The 18,923-nt window shown below is 40.2% G+C and overlaps 1 protein-coding gene and 1 long non-coding RNA gene across 5 annotated transcripts in view; both read right to left on the reverse strand.

Moving 5' to 3' along the window:
• Positions 1-255: 255 nt before the first annotated feature.
• Positions 256-2,573, reverse strand: LOC135974808 (uncharacterized). Its single transcript, XR_010591924.1, has 3 exons — positions 2,440-2,573; positions 1,314-1,365; positions 256-372 (listed from the first exon to the last, which is right to left on the reverse strand). It is a non-coding gene; the product is annotated as an uncharacterized LOC135974808 (long non-coding RNA).
• Positions 2,574-15,183: 12,610 nt separating this feature from the next.
• ABCA5 (ATP binding cassette subfamily A member 5) overlaps positions 15,184-18,923 on the reverse strand; it is a 55,295-nt gene continuing 51,555 nt past the window's right edge. For all 4 annotated transcript variants that reach the window (XM_005282963.5, XM_024104629.3, XM_042840977.2 and 1 more), the window contains exons 38-40: positions 17,975-18,054; positions 16,241-16,296; positions 15,184-15,891 (exon numbers count right to left, since the gene is read on the reverse strand). In XM_005282963.5, the coding sequence (XP_005283020.2) occupies positions 15,784-15,891; positions 16,241-16,296; positions 17,975-18,054 (244 nt within the window). In that variant the 3' untranslated portion in view covers positions 15,184-15,783. The remainder of the gene's footprint in view (positions 15,892-16,240; positions 16,297-17,974; positions 18,055-18,923) is intronic.

Consider the following 18,923-nt stretch of genomic DNA (forward strand, 5'->3'; position numbering starts at 1 on the left):
TAGATGCTAGACAATGGGGTGTCAAGAAGGCTGTTAACGGCTCCTGGTTTCACAGGGTTGACCTGCACTGGCCATAGGCATTGTTTAGATCTGACCAGGGGGTAGCTTAAATCTATGCCAGCAGGCAACAATCCTCACGGGGCAATGGGCCAGCTGGGGATAATTAGAATGCAGTGAATTTTGGCCAGGGCCCAGGATGAGGCCAGGTAAGGGGTAGTGCAGAAGCTTAATAGACGGACTCTGAATCACCTGAAAGTGGTTCTATGATGAGGGAACTCATACTGGGCTCGATCAGCCGCTTTGCATCGTTCTGGTGGTGTTAAGGGGCCTGAGTACATGAAAGAATCCGGAGGTCTTCATTCTTTCCTGGAGCTGTGGAAACAGACCAGTTCTGGAGTCAGCAGTGCAGGCTAAGCTCTGCTCTTTGAAGCGTCAGAAAAAAAAATAATTTAAAAGAAAAGCCCAGATATCTGAAACCCTTTCCCAGGCAGTCTTCTCAGTCTCACTAACTCAGGACACAGAATAAACGTAAGACAAGAGAGTACTTGCCCCAGGAATAAATCACCCACTTATATGGGCAGTAGGAGCTACCTGTTCTCCTGTAATCAAAGTAGAGAGAAGGGTGCAGCAGTGCCTGGCAGCTTTCTTTCTCCAGCCTTTGGATAAAGAGATGCAGGTTGCTTCTGGCTCGCAGGGGCTCTCTCTGGGATCTGAAAGGGCTTGTCCAACTCACTCCACACACCACTGCCAGGGGCCTGCTCTACATAGGCTGTTATCCCATCACCCAGCTGGTAAAGAAGCCAGCATTAGCATGCTGCTTCCCAGGGTGGTGGCAAATGAGGAAAACATCATGATGGAGAGCCAGCCACCGCCAAGCAAACCTGGGACTGTGGTATTTCCCGGCCTGCAGCCGACATAGAGGCTCATGGTCAGTTCCCAGAAGGAACAAGTTCCCAAGTAAATAATATTGTAGAGCAACCAATGAACCACAAGACGCTGCTTTCTCTGTGGTGTCACAGGTTCTGCACCCTCAACATCTTGGGCTAACACTGCACCTCCCTGATATTTAAGAAATCAGTTTGCAGGACAAACGTCAGCTCAAAAGCCTATGTTGTGTGCATACCATCTCCGTCAGTGCTGAAATCCCTAATTATCCTATTCCACCAGGGAATAAATATAGAAAGGGAATTCTCTGTCTACCTGAAACTAGCGCAGATGTATTAACTAGCAGTGATAACTAACTGCGACAGTGATACGGTAGGTAAAATCCAGAGTAGTTTCTTGAAGAAGCTAAATAGAGTCTAATTGCTCACCTGGCTAGGTGGTGGTTGTGTTTGAGTTCATCCACTTGGAACCGAAGGCTAGCTGCGTAAAAAACACACCAGTAAGGAGACAAACAGGGTGTATTAAATGGCCACATCATAATGTAGACAATTGCTTTATTAATGTTATACAAAATATAGATGAACTTTAAAGGCTGACTTCTATCTGTTTAGCATAGACTAATGTGTGTCAATTATTCACTTCATTCTGGAGAAGTGAGACAAACAGGAAGTCAAGAAATTCTGATTTCTATTCACAGCTGTCCCGATGTGACACTTGACTCACTGAGTGAGACTTGGGCAAGTTATTACACCTCCACAGGCCTCATTTGTAAAACGGGGCTAATGCCAACTTTACAAGGGTGCTGTGAGGAAGAGTCAAACAAGTTTTCCTGTTGTATTTTCCCATCAAACACCAAAGGAAACATTACATTAAGCAAAAATAATCACAGATGGATGGGTACATTAAGGACTTTAAAGAAACCAAGAACATTTCCATCCATGACTGGAATCCATTCTATAGATTGTTCTGAAATAAAATTTGCTACAGGCTGAATTCATTAGACCGGGCAGTTTTTAATAGCTTTCTTTGTACCTACTGTAGCTTAAATGAGTGTAATTTTGGCATGTCAGAATCAGAATAGTGTCATTTAAGGTAACATAGTTGGAACCACTTATGAAAGATGGGTTAGCCAGTTGTGAAAAAAAAATAAGAACTGTCTAAAATTTTGTTCCTTGTCCTGAGCAAAATCGGAGCCCTAAGGTCTTTGGCATGTTCTGACTCATTTGCATATGAGCCTTCCTCAGAATTTTCAATGAAGCTAAGATTCAACAGTGCTAATTCTAAGGGCTAAATAGTAACTGTCCTTGCATGGGTGAGTGAGGCGTTTAGGGAGTAGACACAGAGAGCCTTTCTTCCTACCCAACCATCTGGCAGGAGGCAAGATATTGACGTACTGCTCCCTTAAGGGCTAGGCTGTTTGGCTGTCCAATAATTACTGCACTAAAATGAATGTGGCCAGCTCTGTCGGTGGCCTAAAGCTCTAATCTTTTTGATATTGAATTGACTTAGGTCTTCAGTTAAACAGGCCTCATAGTTAGTTCAGGCATTACTCACCACATATGGCATTGGTCTTTTAGCTTCCATCCCAGCTGATGGTTCATCCAGAAGCAGAACTGTCAGATTACCCAGCATGCTTAGTACAAAACACAACTAAAATGGAGGAAAGCCATTGGGAGCCAAATTCTGCCTTTTGTTCGGCCTGGGCTACTTCGCTGAAGCCAGAGGTCTTGTCAAAGGGTAAGTGAGGGAAGGATCTGGCCCGCTTTTTAAAACACAATCTCTTAATTCAGATCTAAATAATACATGAGCTAGAGAAACTCAGAGAAAGTATCTTGTGTTCAACAAAATAAAATACATTGGCTAAAAATAATCCAAAATAGATTTGAAAATAATTTGCCACCACACCCCAGTGCCAACAAATAAATCTCATGCACGCTTAACCGATGCTCAGGTTCTGGGTTAACTTTGCAATTGGCATCCAACAACTTAAAGAAATTGATTTAAATACATTACTTGAGAAATATCCTGTGCAATTTTCTGCTCTGTATGATCCAGAAGAAACTCCCTTCAAAAATCATAGGAACCAAAATGCATTCCCAGGTCTGTTGGATCATGGGAATCATAGAATATCAGGGTTGGAAGGGACCTCAGGAGGTCATCTAGTCCAACCCCCTGCTCAAAGCAGGACCAATCCCCAACTAAATCATCCCAGCCAGGGCTTTGTCAAGCCTGACCTTAAAAACCTCTAAGGAAGGAGATTCCACCACCTCCCTAGGTAACCCATTCCAGTGCAATGAGAATCTTGTCTTTGTAACTGGGGCAGGTCCAGACCCATAAAACTTACTAATTTAATTTTTCACTGACTCTGTGAAGCTTGCCATATTTTCCTAACGATAATTCACAAGACAACGTGAATTTTTGCTCCAAAATAGAGATTTCACCGTATTTGAAACAAAAAAAATCATGTTAGTGCACAAAAGGCCATATTCTGCCCCCCTTTCACACCAATACAAATGCACAGCCGCTCCACCGGCTTGAGTGGAGTTATTTTAAAAGCAGCACTGGGAGCAGAATTTGGCCCAGCATTCTATACAAGAACACCTTTCTAGTGATCCTAGCAGATAATTTTCCATCTGTTTTTTAAAAAGCTTCAGAGCCTTCATAATTCTGTGGGGAGGGGAAAAGAAAAGTCGTCAAAGGAACATCTCATGGTTTGATGATGGGTACTTCTTGGTTATCTGTGAATAAACACCGTCCCATGAGACAGCACACTCGAAGGAGTAAGCTCTATTTATTCCCCTGTGCTTGTGGGGGAAGTCGTTCCCTACTGAGGGATTCAGACGCATTCAGGAGAGCTCAATTAAGATGTACCATCTGGTTTTCAGTGAAGTTCTCCTTTCTCACTCGCTCCCTCTTCTGAAATACGAAACTCTAACTGGCATTATTTTGTCTTTGTACCGATTGATAGCAGCGGCAGCTTCCTCTTTCCTCTTCCCTTTCACAGCAGCATAAATCTCCAGATGTTCTTGCACAATCAGGTTTGGCCAGGGAGAGGGTTCGCCTGAGGCCAGTGGCTCAGGAAATCAGTTGTGTCCTCCTCTGGGTAAGAAGCAGCTGCATCTTTCCCCTTCATCAGCACCTGCACAAACAGTGTGTTATTTGGATTTCGTGTGATCTTGCAATAAACAAAAGTGTCCCTAAAAACATTTTACTCTTTTCTCTTTTACATTAAGAAGAAATAGTATGGACCACACAGCCAGAGGAATAATGATTATTCCATCAGAATTAGACTGGGGTCGTAATCTGCATCATTCATAAAATTTCACTCAGCAGAATCCCTGAGCACTATCTGGGATTTACACAACTTTACACACAATTGTGGATATAATCACTGACACCTGATTGATTATTAGTTTGACACACTCTGCTTCAAACCACTTAGTACCAAATCAATAAGAGCAATTATATTTCTCCCCAAAATTTTTCAGTAGTTACCATATGTGTAATTAAATGTCAGACCCAAAGGAGGATGTGAAACAACTCTCAATCACATTTATTTTCAATGTCCTGGCCTTGAAAGATTTTGTGCGAAATGGGGATCCTCTTCTAGGAACAACATTTTAAACCAACATGAAGTGGCCTCTTAAGTTTTGGGGGCAGATAACGGAAACTTGTTTCGACCAGAGACAGATAAATCTATGCACAGAGAATCTTTCTTCCCCAGGGATCTATTGAAGAAAGATCTGATACTTAATGTTAGTGTAAAATGTCCCTATGTTAATTACATTAACTGATACTAATTTGCATTGATATTTTTGCTCTTGGTTTCACTCAATTTGTCTATCATGAACTCTCGTTTTTTCACTCCTAGCTACGTCACTCAGAGCTATGAAAGATTTTGCACCCTGAACACTGTAGTTAGTTGACCTAACCCACAGTGTAGACATAGATAGGGTGATGGAAGGATTCTTGTCAATCTACAGACTGCCTCTCAGAGAGGTGGGTTACCTACACCAAAACCCTTTCTGCCGATACAGGAAGTGTCTACATTAGGGCATGATTTGCTCAGGAAGGGCGAGTCTTTCTAAACACTGATGCATAGTTATTCTAGGAGAGCTATTAGGATTGCTAGGACCCAATGAAGCTGGTAAAAGCACAGCTATCAATAAGATCACTGGAGACAATGCTGACTGCTGGGCAGGTAGGTGAAATCTAGGGCGTGGGAGTAAGGGTCAGAATGGAACATTTTTCATTTCAAAATGTTTTATGGTTTCAAAATTTTATTTTTTTAAATATTATATTACAGTAACAATCCCAGTTAGAACAATTACAAATGCCCATTTAGAATACCAGTTGAGCCAACCAAGTACCAATTTCCAAGCCAAATAGAATACCAATTAGAAACCAATTACCAATTTATAAAATAAATATAAAAAATACAATGAAAATTTAGTCAAAATCAAACTCTTTCAATGAACTCAAAATGATATTATTCAGAAATGTCATTTAATGGGAAATTTCAACTTTTCTTCTGATTCAAAATGAAAAGTATTTCAGAAATGCCAGAATTTCCTACAGAATCAATATGCCAAGTTTTGACCAGCTCTAATACTAAGGGTATGTCTGCACTACAGCTGCTGCAGCTGTAGCGTCGACGCTTCCTGCAGTGACAGAAGGGGTTTTCCGTTGATGTAGGTAATCCATCTCTCTGATGGCCAGTATTTAGGTTCTTGGAAGAATCCTTCCATCAACCTAGCCATGACTCCACTGTGGAGTAGGTCAACTAACTATGTGCTCAGGACGCAAAATCTTTCACGGCTCTGAGTGATGTAGCTAGGTCAACCTGTTTTAGGTGTAGACCAGGCAGACTTTATCTTTTCTGCCAGGTTTCAGGGCGGGGGAAGCCTAGAGGTCCTCTCATAGAATCGTAGAATATCAGGGTTGGAAGGGACCTCAGGAGGTCATCTAGTCCAACCCCCTGCTCAAAGCAGGACCAATCCCCAACTAAATCATCCCAGCCAGGGCTTTGTCAAGCCTGACCTTAAAAACCTCTAAGGAAGGAGATTCCACCACCTCCTTCGGTAATCCATTCCAGTGCTTCACCACCCATCTAGTGAAAAAGTTTTTCCTAATATCCAACCTAAACCTCCCCTACTGCAACTTGAGACCATTACTCCTTGTTCTGTCATCTGGTACCACTGAGAACAGTCTAGATCCATCCTCTTTGGAACCCATCCCCTCTCAGGTAGCTGAAAACAACTATCAAATCCCTCCTTATTCTTCTCTTCTGCAGACTAAATAATCCCAGTTCCCTCAGCCTCTCCTCATAAGTCATGTGCTCCAGTCCCCTAATCATTTTTGTTGCCCTCTGCTGGACTCTTTCCAATTTTTCCACATCCTTCTTGTAGTGTGGGGCCCAAAACTGGACACAGTACTCCAGATGAGGCCTCACCAATGCCGAATAGAGGGGAATGATCACATCCCTCGATCTGCTGGCAATGCTCCTACTTATACAGCCGAAAATGCTGTTAGCCTTCTTGGCAACAAGGGCATACTCTTGACTCATATCCAGCTTCTCGTCCACTGTAACCCCTAGGTCCTTTTCTGCAGAACTGCTGCCTAGCTGTTCGGTCCCTAGTCTGTAGCAGTACATGGGATTCTTCCTTGCTAAATGCAGGACTCTGCACTTGTCCTTGTTGAACCTCATCAAGTTTCTTTTGACCCAATCCTCTAATTTGTCTAGGTCCCTCTGTATCCTATCCCTACCCTCCAGCATATCTACCACTCCTCCCAGTTTAGTGTCATCTGCAAACTTGCTGAGGGTGCAGTCCATGCCATCCTCCAGATCATTAATGAAGATATTGAACAAAACCGACCCCAGGACCAACCCTTGGGGCACTCTGCTTGATACTGACTGCCAACTAGACATGGAGCAATTGATCACTACCCATTGAGCCCGATGATCTAGCCAGCTATCTATCCACCTTATAGTCCCTTCATCCAGCCCATACTTTAACTTGCTGGCAAGAATACTGTGGGAGACGATATCAAAAGTTTGGCTAAAGTCAAGGAATAATATGTCCACTGCTTTCCCCTCATCCACAGAGCCAGTTATCTCATCATAGAAGGCAATTAGGTTAGTCAGGCATGACTTCCCCTTGGTGAATCCATGCTGACTGTTCCTGATCACTTTCCTCTCCTCTAAGTGGTTCAGAATTGATTCCTTGAGGACCTGCTCCATGATTTTTCCAGGGACTGAGGTGAGGCTGGCCTGTAGTTCCCCTCGAGGCACCAATGCTTAGTTATCTTCTAGTCTCGAGCCTAAGATTCAGGGTTCCTCATAACATTTTATGAAAGGTTACCAAAATGGTGTCCAAAAAGGTTCTGAAGCTTCACTCTTCAGACGACAGAAGGCTGAAGCAGTTAGAACCATTAGGCAGGAGATCCTGAGCGAAATTTAGTCAAAAAAGAACTGGCAGTAGCTCTCTAGAGCTCCTGAAGGACCAGTCGTTGGAGCATGCTCAGTAGAGCAGAGTCCTCAACCTGGCTTACAGCTACCTCATAGAACCAAAAATCTTAGAGCTAGGAGAGTTTCCCCACACGATTTGCCCTGGAGCTGTGAGGCCTAAGGCTGAGAAACCTACCTGGATGATAGCTTCATATAAATGCTCATCTGTTCCACTTCCAGGTCATCAGTGGCTGAATGCTGACAAGGTGAACTTTATGCATGATTCTTTCACCATCTGGGTCCATGTGTGTTGTAAACTGCCAACCCTAATCAATAAACATGCTCTGCCCGGTACAGATGTATAAGTGCAATACACCATGAGAGCAAGTAAAGCTATCACGCTCGAGAGGCACTGAGAAAGAATTGCTGTTGCCTCTTCACAGCCTTCCCTGCAAATGCAACTTCTGTTTGAAGCAGCCAGGAGACCGGGAGAGCGGGGAGCAGCCAGAATTGGAAACAGTTTGGAACTGCCATTATCCATAAGGGAGAAAGAACGGAGCCTCTCCTTGCTTGTAGGACCCTAAATAATGGAGAAGACTAAAACCAGCCAGTGGATCCCCCCTGCTCCCTCCATGCATAGCAGTGAGATAAAGGGAAGCTTTCTTTCCAATCCAAACCAGAGAGACAGTAAAGCACTCAGCAGTGCCTGAAATACTTGGGTGCTGGTTTCTTATTTCTGGAGGTTCACAAAAGAACTGGAATGAGAAGGTACTAGATACACCGTGGGGGTCATGGAAAAAATGTATCCAACTGGTAGGTTATGGGAAGAAAATATTTAAGATCCATGGGACTGGCAGGTCCAATGTGTGTTTTCCATCTGGAATACCGAGGATCGTTAGTGGGGAGACCTGTATGGCTGACTCCATGAGCCTCCAGTAGTCTCCTGACTCTGCTATTTCCCTTTGAATAGTCAATCCCAGAAACTACTACTTTTTGCTCTCCTGATCCTAGTGTCCCCCTTGCCTAAACCCTTCAATACCACCTTGATTCTCCACTCACCAGCCCCACCCTGGAATCTCTCTGCTGGTGCGCTAAGTGCCACTTCGTTTAAAAGTTTGGATGTTCTAAAATTAAATGTGGAGCCCAACAACAGGATTTTCAAAGGCAGAAGAGCCTGATGACTATTGGAGGGTGAGTAGGGTAGGAACTGGGAGAGGCTGGAGAGTCATGCAGAAGGACAGAAAAAGACTACCTACCAGAGCAAAAAGCCAGTAATGGAGATTTTTGATACTAAAACCTAAAGGACTAAATCATTCAGACTGTGAAGAACACTGAATGCAATATAATCTCTTGCTTTTTTTTTTTTTGAGAATGGGTTTGTATCCTTTTTAATCTGATTTTAGAATAAACTAGTCCACGATCCCTCAGTCCTACCGTTATCATTTCACTGTTGCTTCTGCAAATAAAGGTCTCTTTAAAACATACTACAAGTATTTCTCATTTCTTGAAGTGTACTGCCATCCTGTGGCCATATACATTTCCTTTGTTTAAAATGACCCCTTTTTAAAATTCATCATTTCCCCCTCTGCAGTTAAATGGACTGTTTGATAATTGGATTATTTACGACGTTTAGTTTTCCTTCTCACATTCGGGGAGGGAAAAGTTCTCTAATGGTTGGTTTTGTTTTCCTGAAGTCTGAAGTAAAGCTCAGGACATATACCATTTATAGTTACATATTAATGAACAGGTTACTGATAATGTTAGTTGAATTTATTTAGCTTTGTGTTTTTAAGCCCCCTACAGAACTCAACTCATCCACTTCCTATGTGAAAAAACGTGATAGGACAAAGGCCCAATTCTTTTCTCTTTTAAGCCAGTTTTACACGGATATAATTCCACTGATTTACAGGCAATATGAAACATCCACCTGGAAAGGTGTAATAACTACTCAAAGTCCAAGGCAGTGGACAATCATGCCTTATATCATCACATACCTTTGGGCAACAACCTACCATTGGTATTTAGTAACAACTTGTTTCCCTAATGTTATGTATCCATTCAAATAAAGCCCAAGTTGGCACTGACAGAAGGTTATCATGCAAAGGCTGTTTAGTGAACTACATGAAGTGAATTGGCTGGTCAAAGTCCAGTTCCTACGTGTCCATATCACAAATCACATCACCATGATTGGAAAGCTTTTTGGAAGTCTCAATAAGGTGGACAAGGATTAAATGGACCAGGGCGAATTAACTCCCTTTTCTCAAGGTATGTCTACACAGCACACTCCTTACGGTGGCATGTAGAGTACATACATTGCATGCACTGTAGCCTGGGTATAAAACAGCAGCATAGACAGTGAGGGGCTGCTTAGGCAAGTCAAAACACACTCGAACCCTGTGGGTATGCACCCTACAGCTACTCCATTTGCCCAAACAGTGCATTTCCTCCCCTATAAGAGGTGATCCTTCTAGAATAAAATTTAGGAGCACTGGCCAGGCAATGTGGAGAAACTTGAGTTGCTGCTGCCTTTATTGTACGTGTTCTGTGGCTTGAGAACCTCAGCCTTTAGGTGTGTCTGTCCAGCACTTTCCATAGTTACTAAATAAACAGCAAAACAAAACAAAACAAAAAAAGTAAAAATTGAAAATTCACTTTAGGACATGAAGGTATGAACTTTCCAGCTACTAGAAATAATGGCTGACTGCACCACAGGCAGACACGTGTCATCTATACAACCTCAGTGTTGTGGCCCTAAGTGACTTAGGAGACTATGTTCAACTGAAGATGAACAAGATAGATGCTCCTAAGTCATTTTGGCGCTTTTGAATATTTTACCCATTATTCCTTACATTTAGCACAGCAGAAAAACAAATACATTGTAAAGATGTGAGCATTAGCAATCCAATCCATCTTTATTTCAACAGCACTTTCTATTGGGAAAAACAAAAAGAATTGCTAATCGTTTTACAAATACAGCAAAATGATAAAAGAAAAATAAACGTATGTACAAAATTAAACAATATAAATGCCCATGATAACATATGACTAATATCAGGATGTGCATTAAAAGAACGCTAACAATGTTTAAATAAAAATTATTCCTGCTACAAAAGAATATAGCACATAACATATAGATAAACTACATGCAACTGTACAATATATTTTAAATAAGGATTTCTCATGATAATGTGAGCAAAATCTGAGTTATTAGAACTCCAATACAAAAATACATCCTTCTAATACTACTAAAGCAATTTTATCTTCAAAGTTTTGTATACACTTTTACTAATTGATCCTCACAACATCCCTGTGAGGTAGATAAGTATTATGATACCCGTTTTATAGACGGGGAACTAAGTTAATTGCCCAAGGTCACCCAGCATTATCAGTATCAGACCTGGAACAAGAATCCACAACTACCTGGCTTCCTGTTAAACTGTCATCTGAGGTCATGTATTACTTCTCTATTATGTACAGTTTGGGTTGAGTTTATTATTTATAGTAAAATACCAACAAAAGCCACAGAGCACAAATGTAACATTTTAGTCCTAAAGTTTTAAGCTGATATCAATTGTCTTTCCTTGTATTTCGATATATTTGATCTTCCATATAATTTTCTCTGTTTTTGAGCTCTATTAGGCACCAGATATGTAGTGGACTTAATGGGGCAAATTCTGCTCTCACTTATATCTGTGTAAATTCAGAGTAACCATCAATAGGGTTACTGCAGTGTAGATGAGAACAATTCTGCACACATTTCTCCTAGATTTTAATAAAGCCTTCGATAGAAAAGTTAGAGACAAACCTATTAGAAAATCAAACCCCATTAGAAAAGTCAGAACAATGTTACTTGGCTATTATGATAGAATACAAAACTGTTTGAACGGTTGTAGCTCAACAGAGGAATTATTCATGAAAGAGAATCAAACCGGAAAGAGGCATCAAGTCTAACAAAGGGTCCTAACCTGGCAAGCACAGTATTTTCATACATCAGAAGAAAGAGCAAACTGTACATTAATAATATAGATGACACCATGTTGGAGTAATTCTGAACACAGTGAAAGGCAGAAGTGACCTAAATGACACGAGTTTAGAGACTAGGCAAAATGAGGCCACTCTACAATTTGGGGCACTTCATCCCAAAGAATAATATTCTTAAATTCTAGGGAGCATGAAGGTCAAAATTAGCATGTATAAGTTTGTGGATAAGGATAAGGGAATTTAACCTGTACAGTCTGGAGAAAATTTGGTTCTGGGAATAAGACAAATGTCCTACTTCCCCAAAAGGAGGAGAATGGAGGATCTCCCTAAGTCTATTATCTATGATCTTTTGGAGAAAGAAAAGATTCAATATTATGTTGAAGTTTTTCAATCCTTTTCGGCCAATTGTTTTTCTGAAGCTATTATATCTGCTACTGGCAGCGGATACGTATTGAATGTGCCAGTGTGAGAGAGTTAACTAGATTTATTATATTTCAAAATGTATTTGAATGTGAAAAAAGTGAAACAATGCTACATCAGATTTCTCATATTAACCAAATAAGAGTGCAAACACTACCCAATGCTTATATAAAAGTAAAGTTAGTCTATAGAATAGGTTTACTTTAAGATGATAAAAAGCAACAAAATAATACTACGTTGGCAAGATATAAGGCATAAGCATTACATTTTATTCACATAATGAATGTGTAGTGCAGGTTATTACTCATTCACATTGATCTGATGCGAAGGGCATGATCCTGATCTAAAGGTCACTGAAGTCAATGGAAAGGCTCCTCCTACGTACATTGATTTAATGGGTTTTGGATCAGACCCTAAGAGTGTAAGCAACGGGATTTGATGTCAGTAGATATGAAGTCAGAGGTAATGGGGTATCATGTGGTGATAAAGAAAGTACCACAGTAAAACAGATATGTAGAATAAATGGGATAAAGACACCACATCAACACAAGCTCTGGGTAATTATTATTCTCAGCCTCATCTTTGTTATAAATACAGAGACACTTTCTTATTAAATGGAACAAACGTCTGCTCTGTCACTGCAATTCAATCGACTGATTTAAGTCAGTAATAAGCTCATTTACTATACAGTTGTACAGCACCCAGCATAATGGGGCATCAGTCTCTAGATGCTACTGCAATATAAATGTTAAATAAATACATTACAACAATAGCAATGGGATTGCATCAGTGTAACAGAGCAGAATTTGGCCCAGTCAGTGCCTTAAAACAAGTCAGCAGATAATCATTCTATTTCAATATAAACTGACTTACATTACTCCACATTTCAGTGCAAGATGGTTCCACTATATATGGCTTATTCAAGTGGACAGATTGACTGTATACCAGCTCCTGAAAGGTAATGCACCCTCTCCCTTCCCACTCAGCAGAAGGATCGCAGCACCATGCAGGATATCAAGGTCTAAGTGGGATTCACAGGCTCAAGGGCAATATGTAAGAAAACAAGATCCACATCATTCCATGCAATACTAGATGTACAGAGAAAGAAGTAAAACCTATACACATATCGGGCTCATTCCTGCTCCCACTGTCAATTATAAGACTTGCATTGAAATAAATGGGAGCCTACACAGACAGAATTAAGCACATCAATCAATTTTACATTAATTATTGCCCAATGGTACACAATGTTTGGGAGCATAAAACTTTGCCTTATAGCATAGTTTTGAACATTTCAGAAAGGAAGATGATAGGAATTTTCTAATCTTAAGATAAATACATAACTGATATGTCTTATGTGCCATAAAAAGAAGAACAGGAGTACTTGTGGCACCTTAGAGACTAACAAATTTATCAGAGCATAAGCTTTCGTGGACTACAGCCCACTTCTTCGGATGCATAGATATATGCATAGATATATGCATCCGAAGAAGTGGGCTGTAGTCCACGAAAGCTTATGCTCTGATAAATTTGTTAGTCTCTAAGGTGCCACAAGTACTCCTGTTCTTCTTTTTGCGGATACAGACTAACACGGCTGCTACTCTGAAACCTGTCCTTATGTGCCATGTGTCTTCAGATATACAGAGTATTTGCAAAATACATTTCAATTAATACATTCTACAATGCAAGCAATTGTTCAAAAACCTGAATTTTGATTCTAAAAAGCCCAGATTAAATAGCCAATTAGATTAATCAATTCTTTCAATTTTAAATCAAAATTTTTTTTCTTTGAAACCACAAACAGGATGAATATTTGCTCTCAGATCTGAGGATGTAGAACCACACATGGGCTCTCTTATTTCTTCTACAGAGAATAATTTTGCCAGATAGCAAACAAAAGTATTCTTAGTGACAAGATAATATCTGCATTTGGAGCTTACTCTTTTTGATTTATGGTGAGAGAAAATGAGCATGATAGAAATAAGAAAGCACTGTTAGTGAACTGGACATGGTATTGTATTGCCTCATTACTATCGCAAAAAAGATAGATTAGAGAGTATTGGTGCATAAGCCTGTAAATTCGCTGTGACAAAAAATGAACACACCTAAAGAAATGCCTTTTAAACATGTGTTAGAACACGTGTTCAATAAAACAGGTTGTTTTAACAAAGAATATAACTAGAAATGCTCACATTTATGCAAATTCCATAAAGATATATTCATTTGGTGCTCATGCTGTTACAAATATAGACTGAAAGGAACCTATCCACCTTTGCAAACCACATTTAAACTTACAAGTGCATGCATTATAAATGTTTATGCAACCTGCAAAGGTAACTTGATTAGAGTTACACCTGCCAATTTGCATTAAAAAGGTACATAACGGTTAACCACGTGCCATATTATACTAACGTGTAAATATTTTTATGTTGAGTGGATCTCAAGCTAAGTTTATAATATAATTTAGGGCCTCTATTTAGTGATGAATGTTGAATTTCCTTTCCCCTCCGTATCTTTTATTAAAGCAAATGGCCAACTTCCAAGCAAGTTTGTGAAGTGACAGCGGTGTCCCTCATCACTATGCTATAGATCAGGGGTTCTCAAACTGGGGGTCGGGAACCCTAAGGGGGTTGCAAGGTTATTACATGGGTGGGTCACAAGCTGTCAGCCTCCACCCCAAACCCTGCTTTCCCTCCAGCATTTATAATGGTGTTAAATATATAAAAACGAGTTTTTAATTTATAAGGGGGGGGTCGCACTCAGAGGCTTGCTATGTGAAAGGGGTCACCAGTACCAAAGTTTGAGAACCACTGCTATAGATCATGTGCCTACTGATCAGTCGGGGAGGTGCTAGCCCAGAAGAGGGCAGAGAACAAGGGAAAAAGCAAAGATTAGTTAAAATACATAAGTTACATATTCTGAAGCAACATAGGACTAGAGGAACATTACGATGAGAAGAGACTAACAAATATGGTCATCTGGATACTAAAGTCCACATATGGCACAAAGAGAAGGAGTTTAAAACGGAGATACAGCAAATAAACTCAAGAATTTAGGTGATGGAGCAGGAGCCATAATGGAGGCACTGTTGTACCAAACTGATTATTTTGGATAAGGAGCGTTGACCTGAAATATACGTACCAAACAGTAGCATCAGGATTTTGATCAGCACGATCCAACAGGAATTTAAAGACAGCATACAAGTTAACTGAATTTTAGGTATTGGTATTTGGTATCATATAAACAATTTAGGCTGAACTAACCAGCATCATATTCCATGATGAATCCTGGAATCAGGCAGTTAAGTCTGTATAGCAATGTAGGCTAACTGGAATTGTATGCAGAGGATGTGACAATAAAGTTTACCAGGACACGATCAGGCAGTTAAAGCTCAAAACTGACCTTCTTTGAACATCCACCTTATAGCTACATGTTTACTCCAACTCAGATAAGTCATTGACTTCTGGCATTGCTATATCCTCTTTGCTGACTTCTGCTTGTGTGACTCTTTTCTAGTGCGGCTGTCCTGGTTCTGTGGACCCCTGCCTTTGGTGGAAGCTGCCTCTTGAAAGATAAGCAAGGCAGAAGTTTGATCCTGGAGTTAATCAATTATATACTGACATTACATACTGAATAGCTGAACAAGCTCAAGGTTGGAGTTTCTAGAAGCATAGCGCACAGATTGACCAAAACAAACAGGAAATTATAAAGAACTAAATTGTTATTTATCATTTCGCTTCAAAACAGGACAGAGTAAGGCGAGTGGATCAGAAATTTAAAAAAAACAGACAAATTATATGCTAACAATGAGAGTCCTCACAAATAAAGGCACTCCCACACTTGCATAATATTGATGGATAAGGCCAGGAAGGGGAAATAGTTTCCAAAGTTTCCAAATATTATTTTTGTTTTTCAAGTCAGATATTTTTCTCAATCTCAACTGCTTTCTTAGTACTCAGCACACATTACAAAAAACAAAAACAAAAAAAAGAGTCAGACAAACATGAACTGCAGTGTACATCTATTGAATCCTACAGTATTTAAAGAGCTCAAAAAATGACTCTATCTTCCTGTCTTCTTTCCCACCAAAGCGTGCTGTTTAAGGTTCCAAAACTGTAATCTTCCTCTTCTTGTTCTTTAGCAAGCTCCACAAAAACCTAAAATGGATGAAAATGGCATCAACAGTGTATTCCGTGTAACAGCATTCAGACTGCAAGGATCGGCGTGCCTACCAATCAAAGAAAATTCATGGAAACGAATCACAAAAGTGGTACCTATTGCACCAGTATCTGAATAGGTATGCTGACCCTTCAGAATGGAGAGTTAAGATCTCTTACTTACGCTCCTACTTTGAAAGTCACTGGGATTTATGTTCTTAAGTGCTTCTGTCAATTTTGGAAATGGCACGTCAGCTCTTAGGCACTTTTGAAAATTTTACCCTATAAAACTATAATTCGCAGACTTTTTTTTTTTAAACAATTATGAAATAAAATTTGCTTCCTATACCTGTTCCAGGGTTGCTTGAGAAAAGTTGTACTCCTCGATATTAAAGGCATGTTTTGCTGTTAAAAGGATTAGAAAGAATGCACATTTAAGAACAATGAATCATCAAATGCCTCAAAATGACTTTATTTAAATCCATATTTTTAAATGATTCGAATAACTACTGTTAAATTCACTAAAAATACAGAGGAGTTTTACAATTAGATGGCCCAGCTCAATGCAATGCCATGTGAGAGCAACTAGTGCAGGTCTTTGGTTGCAGTCTCCCTCTCTCCAGAGTGGCAGGGAATGGGAATAAAGATTGGAAGGCGGCATCCACACAGTCATAGAAATTAGAGGTGGAAAAGAATCACAGTGTCATCCATCCAGCAGCACCAAAAAACCCTCTTAAGGCTATGTCTTGTGTAAAGGCCTGTAGCTGCATCTTTACAGAACTGTTTTAACACTAAACTTTGGAATATATTTATCAACATTCAACCCGATGGTCCTCAGTCCTTATGGCCTATTTACTTTGCAAGCCTTAAAGGCATATGGGTACCCCCATACCCAGTCACACTCCTCTCCCAAGACCTTCCTCTCATGTATAGAGTCAGGCTCGCCCTCTGAAGGTGTCTTGGGGCTGCATGAGGAGCAGCAAGGTCCTATTCCACAAGTAAAAGCTGTTATGGTTTTAGCCTCAACTCCCAAGCCCTAGCTCTGTGATAGGCTACAACCACCATAAACTTTCTCCATTCCCACTGAGAAACCCAGTGACCCCTCCTAGCCATATCCTGATAGCCCTGCCAAAAAGGGATAAGTTTACCTCCTCAGCTCCGGGCATTTTGAACTGATATGCTAATACAAGGTAGTTCTGAGACTCCTAGGGATGATGTTTAAATTATCTGTACAGTGCCAGGGCTGTGAGAGCGGATATTCAGACAAATACAAAAAGGGTTTCTTTCAGAAGGAATATACAATCGGAGTTCAATATTGCAATGACTCACAAAAGTGTGTGCATTTGGTGGTGGGTACATGGGAAAGACAAGGTTACAGTGATACAAAACATGCTTTTGGGGTCTGATCAACACCACTGACGTCACATATTCAGAGATGTTAAGGTGAGAAGGGACCATTATGTTAATCTATTCTGAACGGCATAACACAGGCTATAAAACGCCATCTGGCCATTGATTTACCATAGCATCTCTTTAAGAAATGCATCCAATTTTGATTTCAAAGATTAAACAATGAAAAAATCTACCACATCTCTTGGCAATCTGTTCCAGTGGATAATTACCCTTGCTGTTCAACGTTTGCACCTTATATCCAGTTTGATTTTTTCTAGTGTCAACTTCCAGTCATTGAAGCTTGTTGTGTCGTTTGTCTACTAGATTAAAGAACTCTCTAGAATTAAAAATATTCATCCCCTGTAGCTATTTATAGACTGAGACGGGAACTGAACCAGTCCTTGTTGCATTCACATCTGTTTACTTCTTTTTACCTTGAATTGTGTACATAGGTAAAGAGTACAGCAGGGTTATAGAAGTTAATGTGTTATGAGGAAAGAAAGTTAAAAGGGCAGGAGTCATGGAGTGGAGGTTAGCATTAAAAAGCTAACCAAACCAAGTGAATTTTGAGGAAAGATTTGAGTAAGAGTAACGTTACATGGTACACAGGATCAGGGAAAATATTTCAGGCTGCATGGTAGGCAAAATGATTACTATTTACCTTGCTTGCTTGGCAAATACTTCGTCTTACCTTCTTCCAGTTTAGAAAAAGACTGAGAGAGCGACTGTACATCTTCCTTAGGAATTTTATATGCCAAAATGGAGGAAAAACTGGAAAAAAAAACAAAAAACAAAATACAGTGTGATATTTTCCCAGGCCAAAATTGCTGAAAGCAAAAAGTTTCACATGACTGAGCATAAATTCATTTTCTAAAGGAGTAGGCAAAGCACTGTAAGCTAAACCTATCGTGACACAGGGACATAGGAATTACCATTTTGGATCAGATTATTTGGTCCACTAAGCTGACAGAGACCAGAACCAAATACACAAGTGTTCTCCTACTGGTTTTTGAATGTTATGATTCCTGATGTCAGATTTGTGTCCGTTTATTCTTTTGCATTGAGACTGTCCGGTTTGACCATCATAGGACCTAATCACCTCAGCCACGCCGTCAGGGGCTCGTTCACCTGCACATCTACCAATGTGATATATGCCATCATGTGCCAGCAATGTCCCTCTGCCATGTACATTGGCCAAACCGGACAGTCTCTACGCAAAAGAATAAACGGACAAAATTCTGCCATCAGGAATCATAACATTCAAAAACCAGTAGGAGAACACTTTAACCTCTCTAATCACTCAGTGACAGACATTAAGGTGGTAATTTTGCAACAGAAAAGCTTCAAAAACAGACTCCAACGAGAAGCTGCTGAACTTGAATTAATATGCAAACTGGATACCATTAACTTAGGTTTGAACAGAGACTGGGAATGGCTCGGTCATTACACTAATTGAATCTATTTCCCCATGTTAAAGTATCCTCGCACCTTCGTGTCAACTCTTCGAAATGGGCCATCTTGATTATCACTTCAAAAGTTTTTCTCCCCTGCTGATAATAGCTTCTCTTAATTAATTAGCCTCTCACAGTTGGTATGGGTACTTCCACCTTTTCATGTTCTCTGTATGTATAAATATCTTC

The sequence above is a fragment of the Chrysemys picta genome, chromosome 12, assembly GCF_011386835.1.
Source record: "Chrysemys picta bellii isolate R12L10 chromosome 12, ASM1138683v2, whole genome shotgun sequence".
In the NCBI taxonomy this organism is placed as follows: domain Eukaryota; kingdom Metazoa; phylum Chordata; order Testudines; family Emydidae; genus Chrysemys; species Chrysemys picta.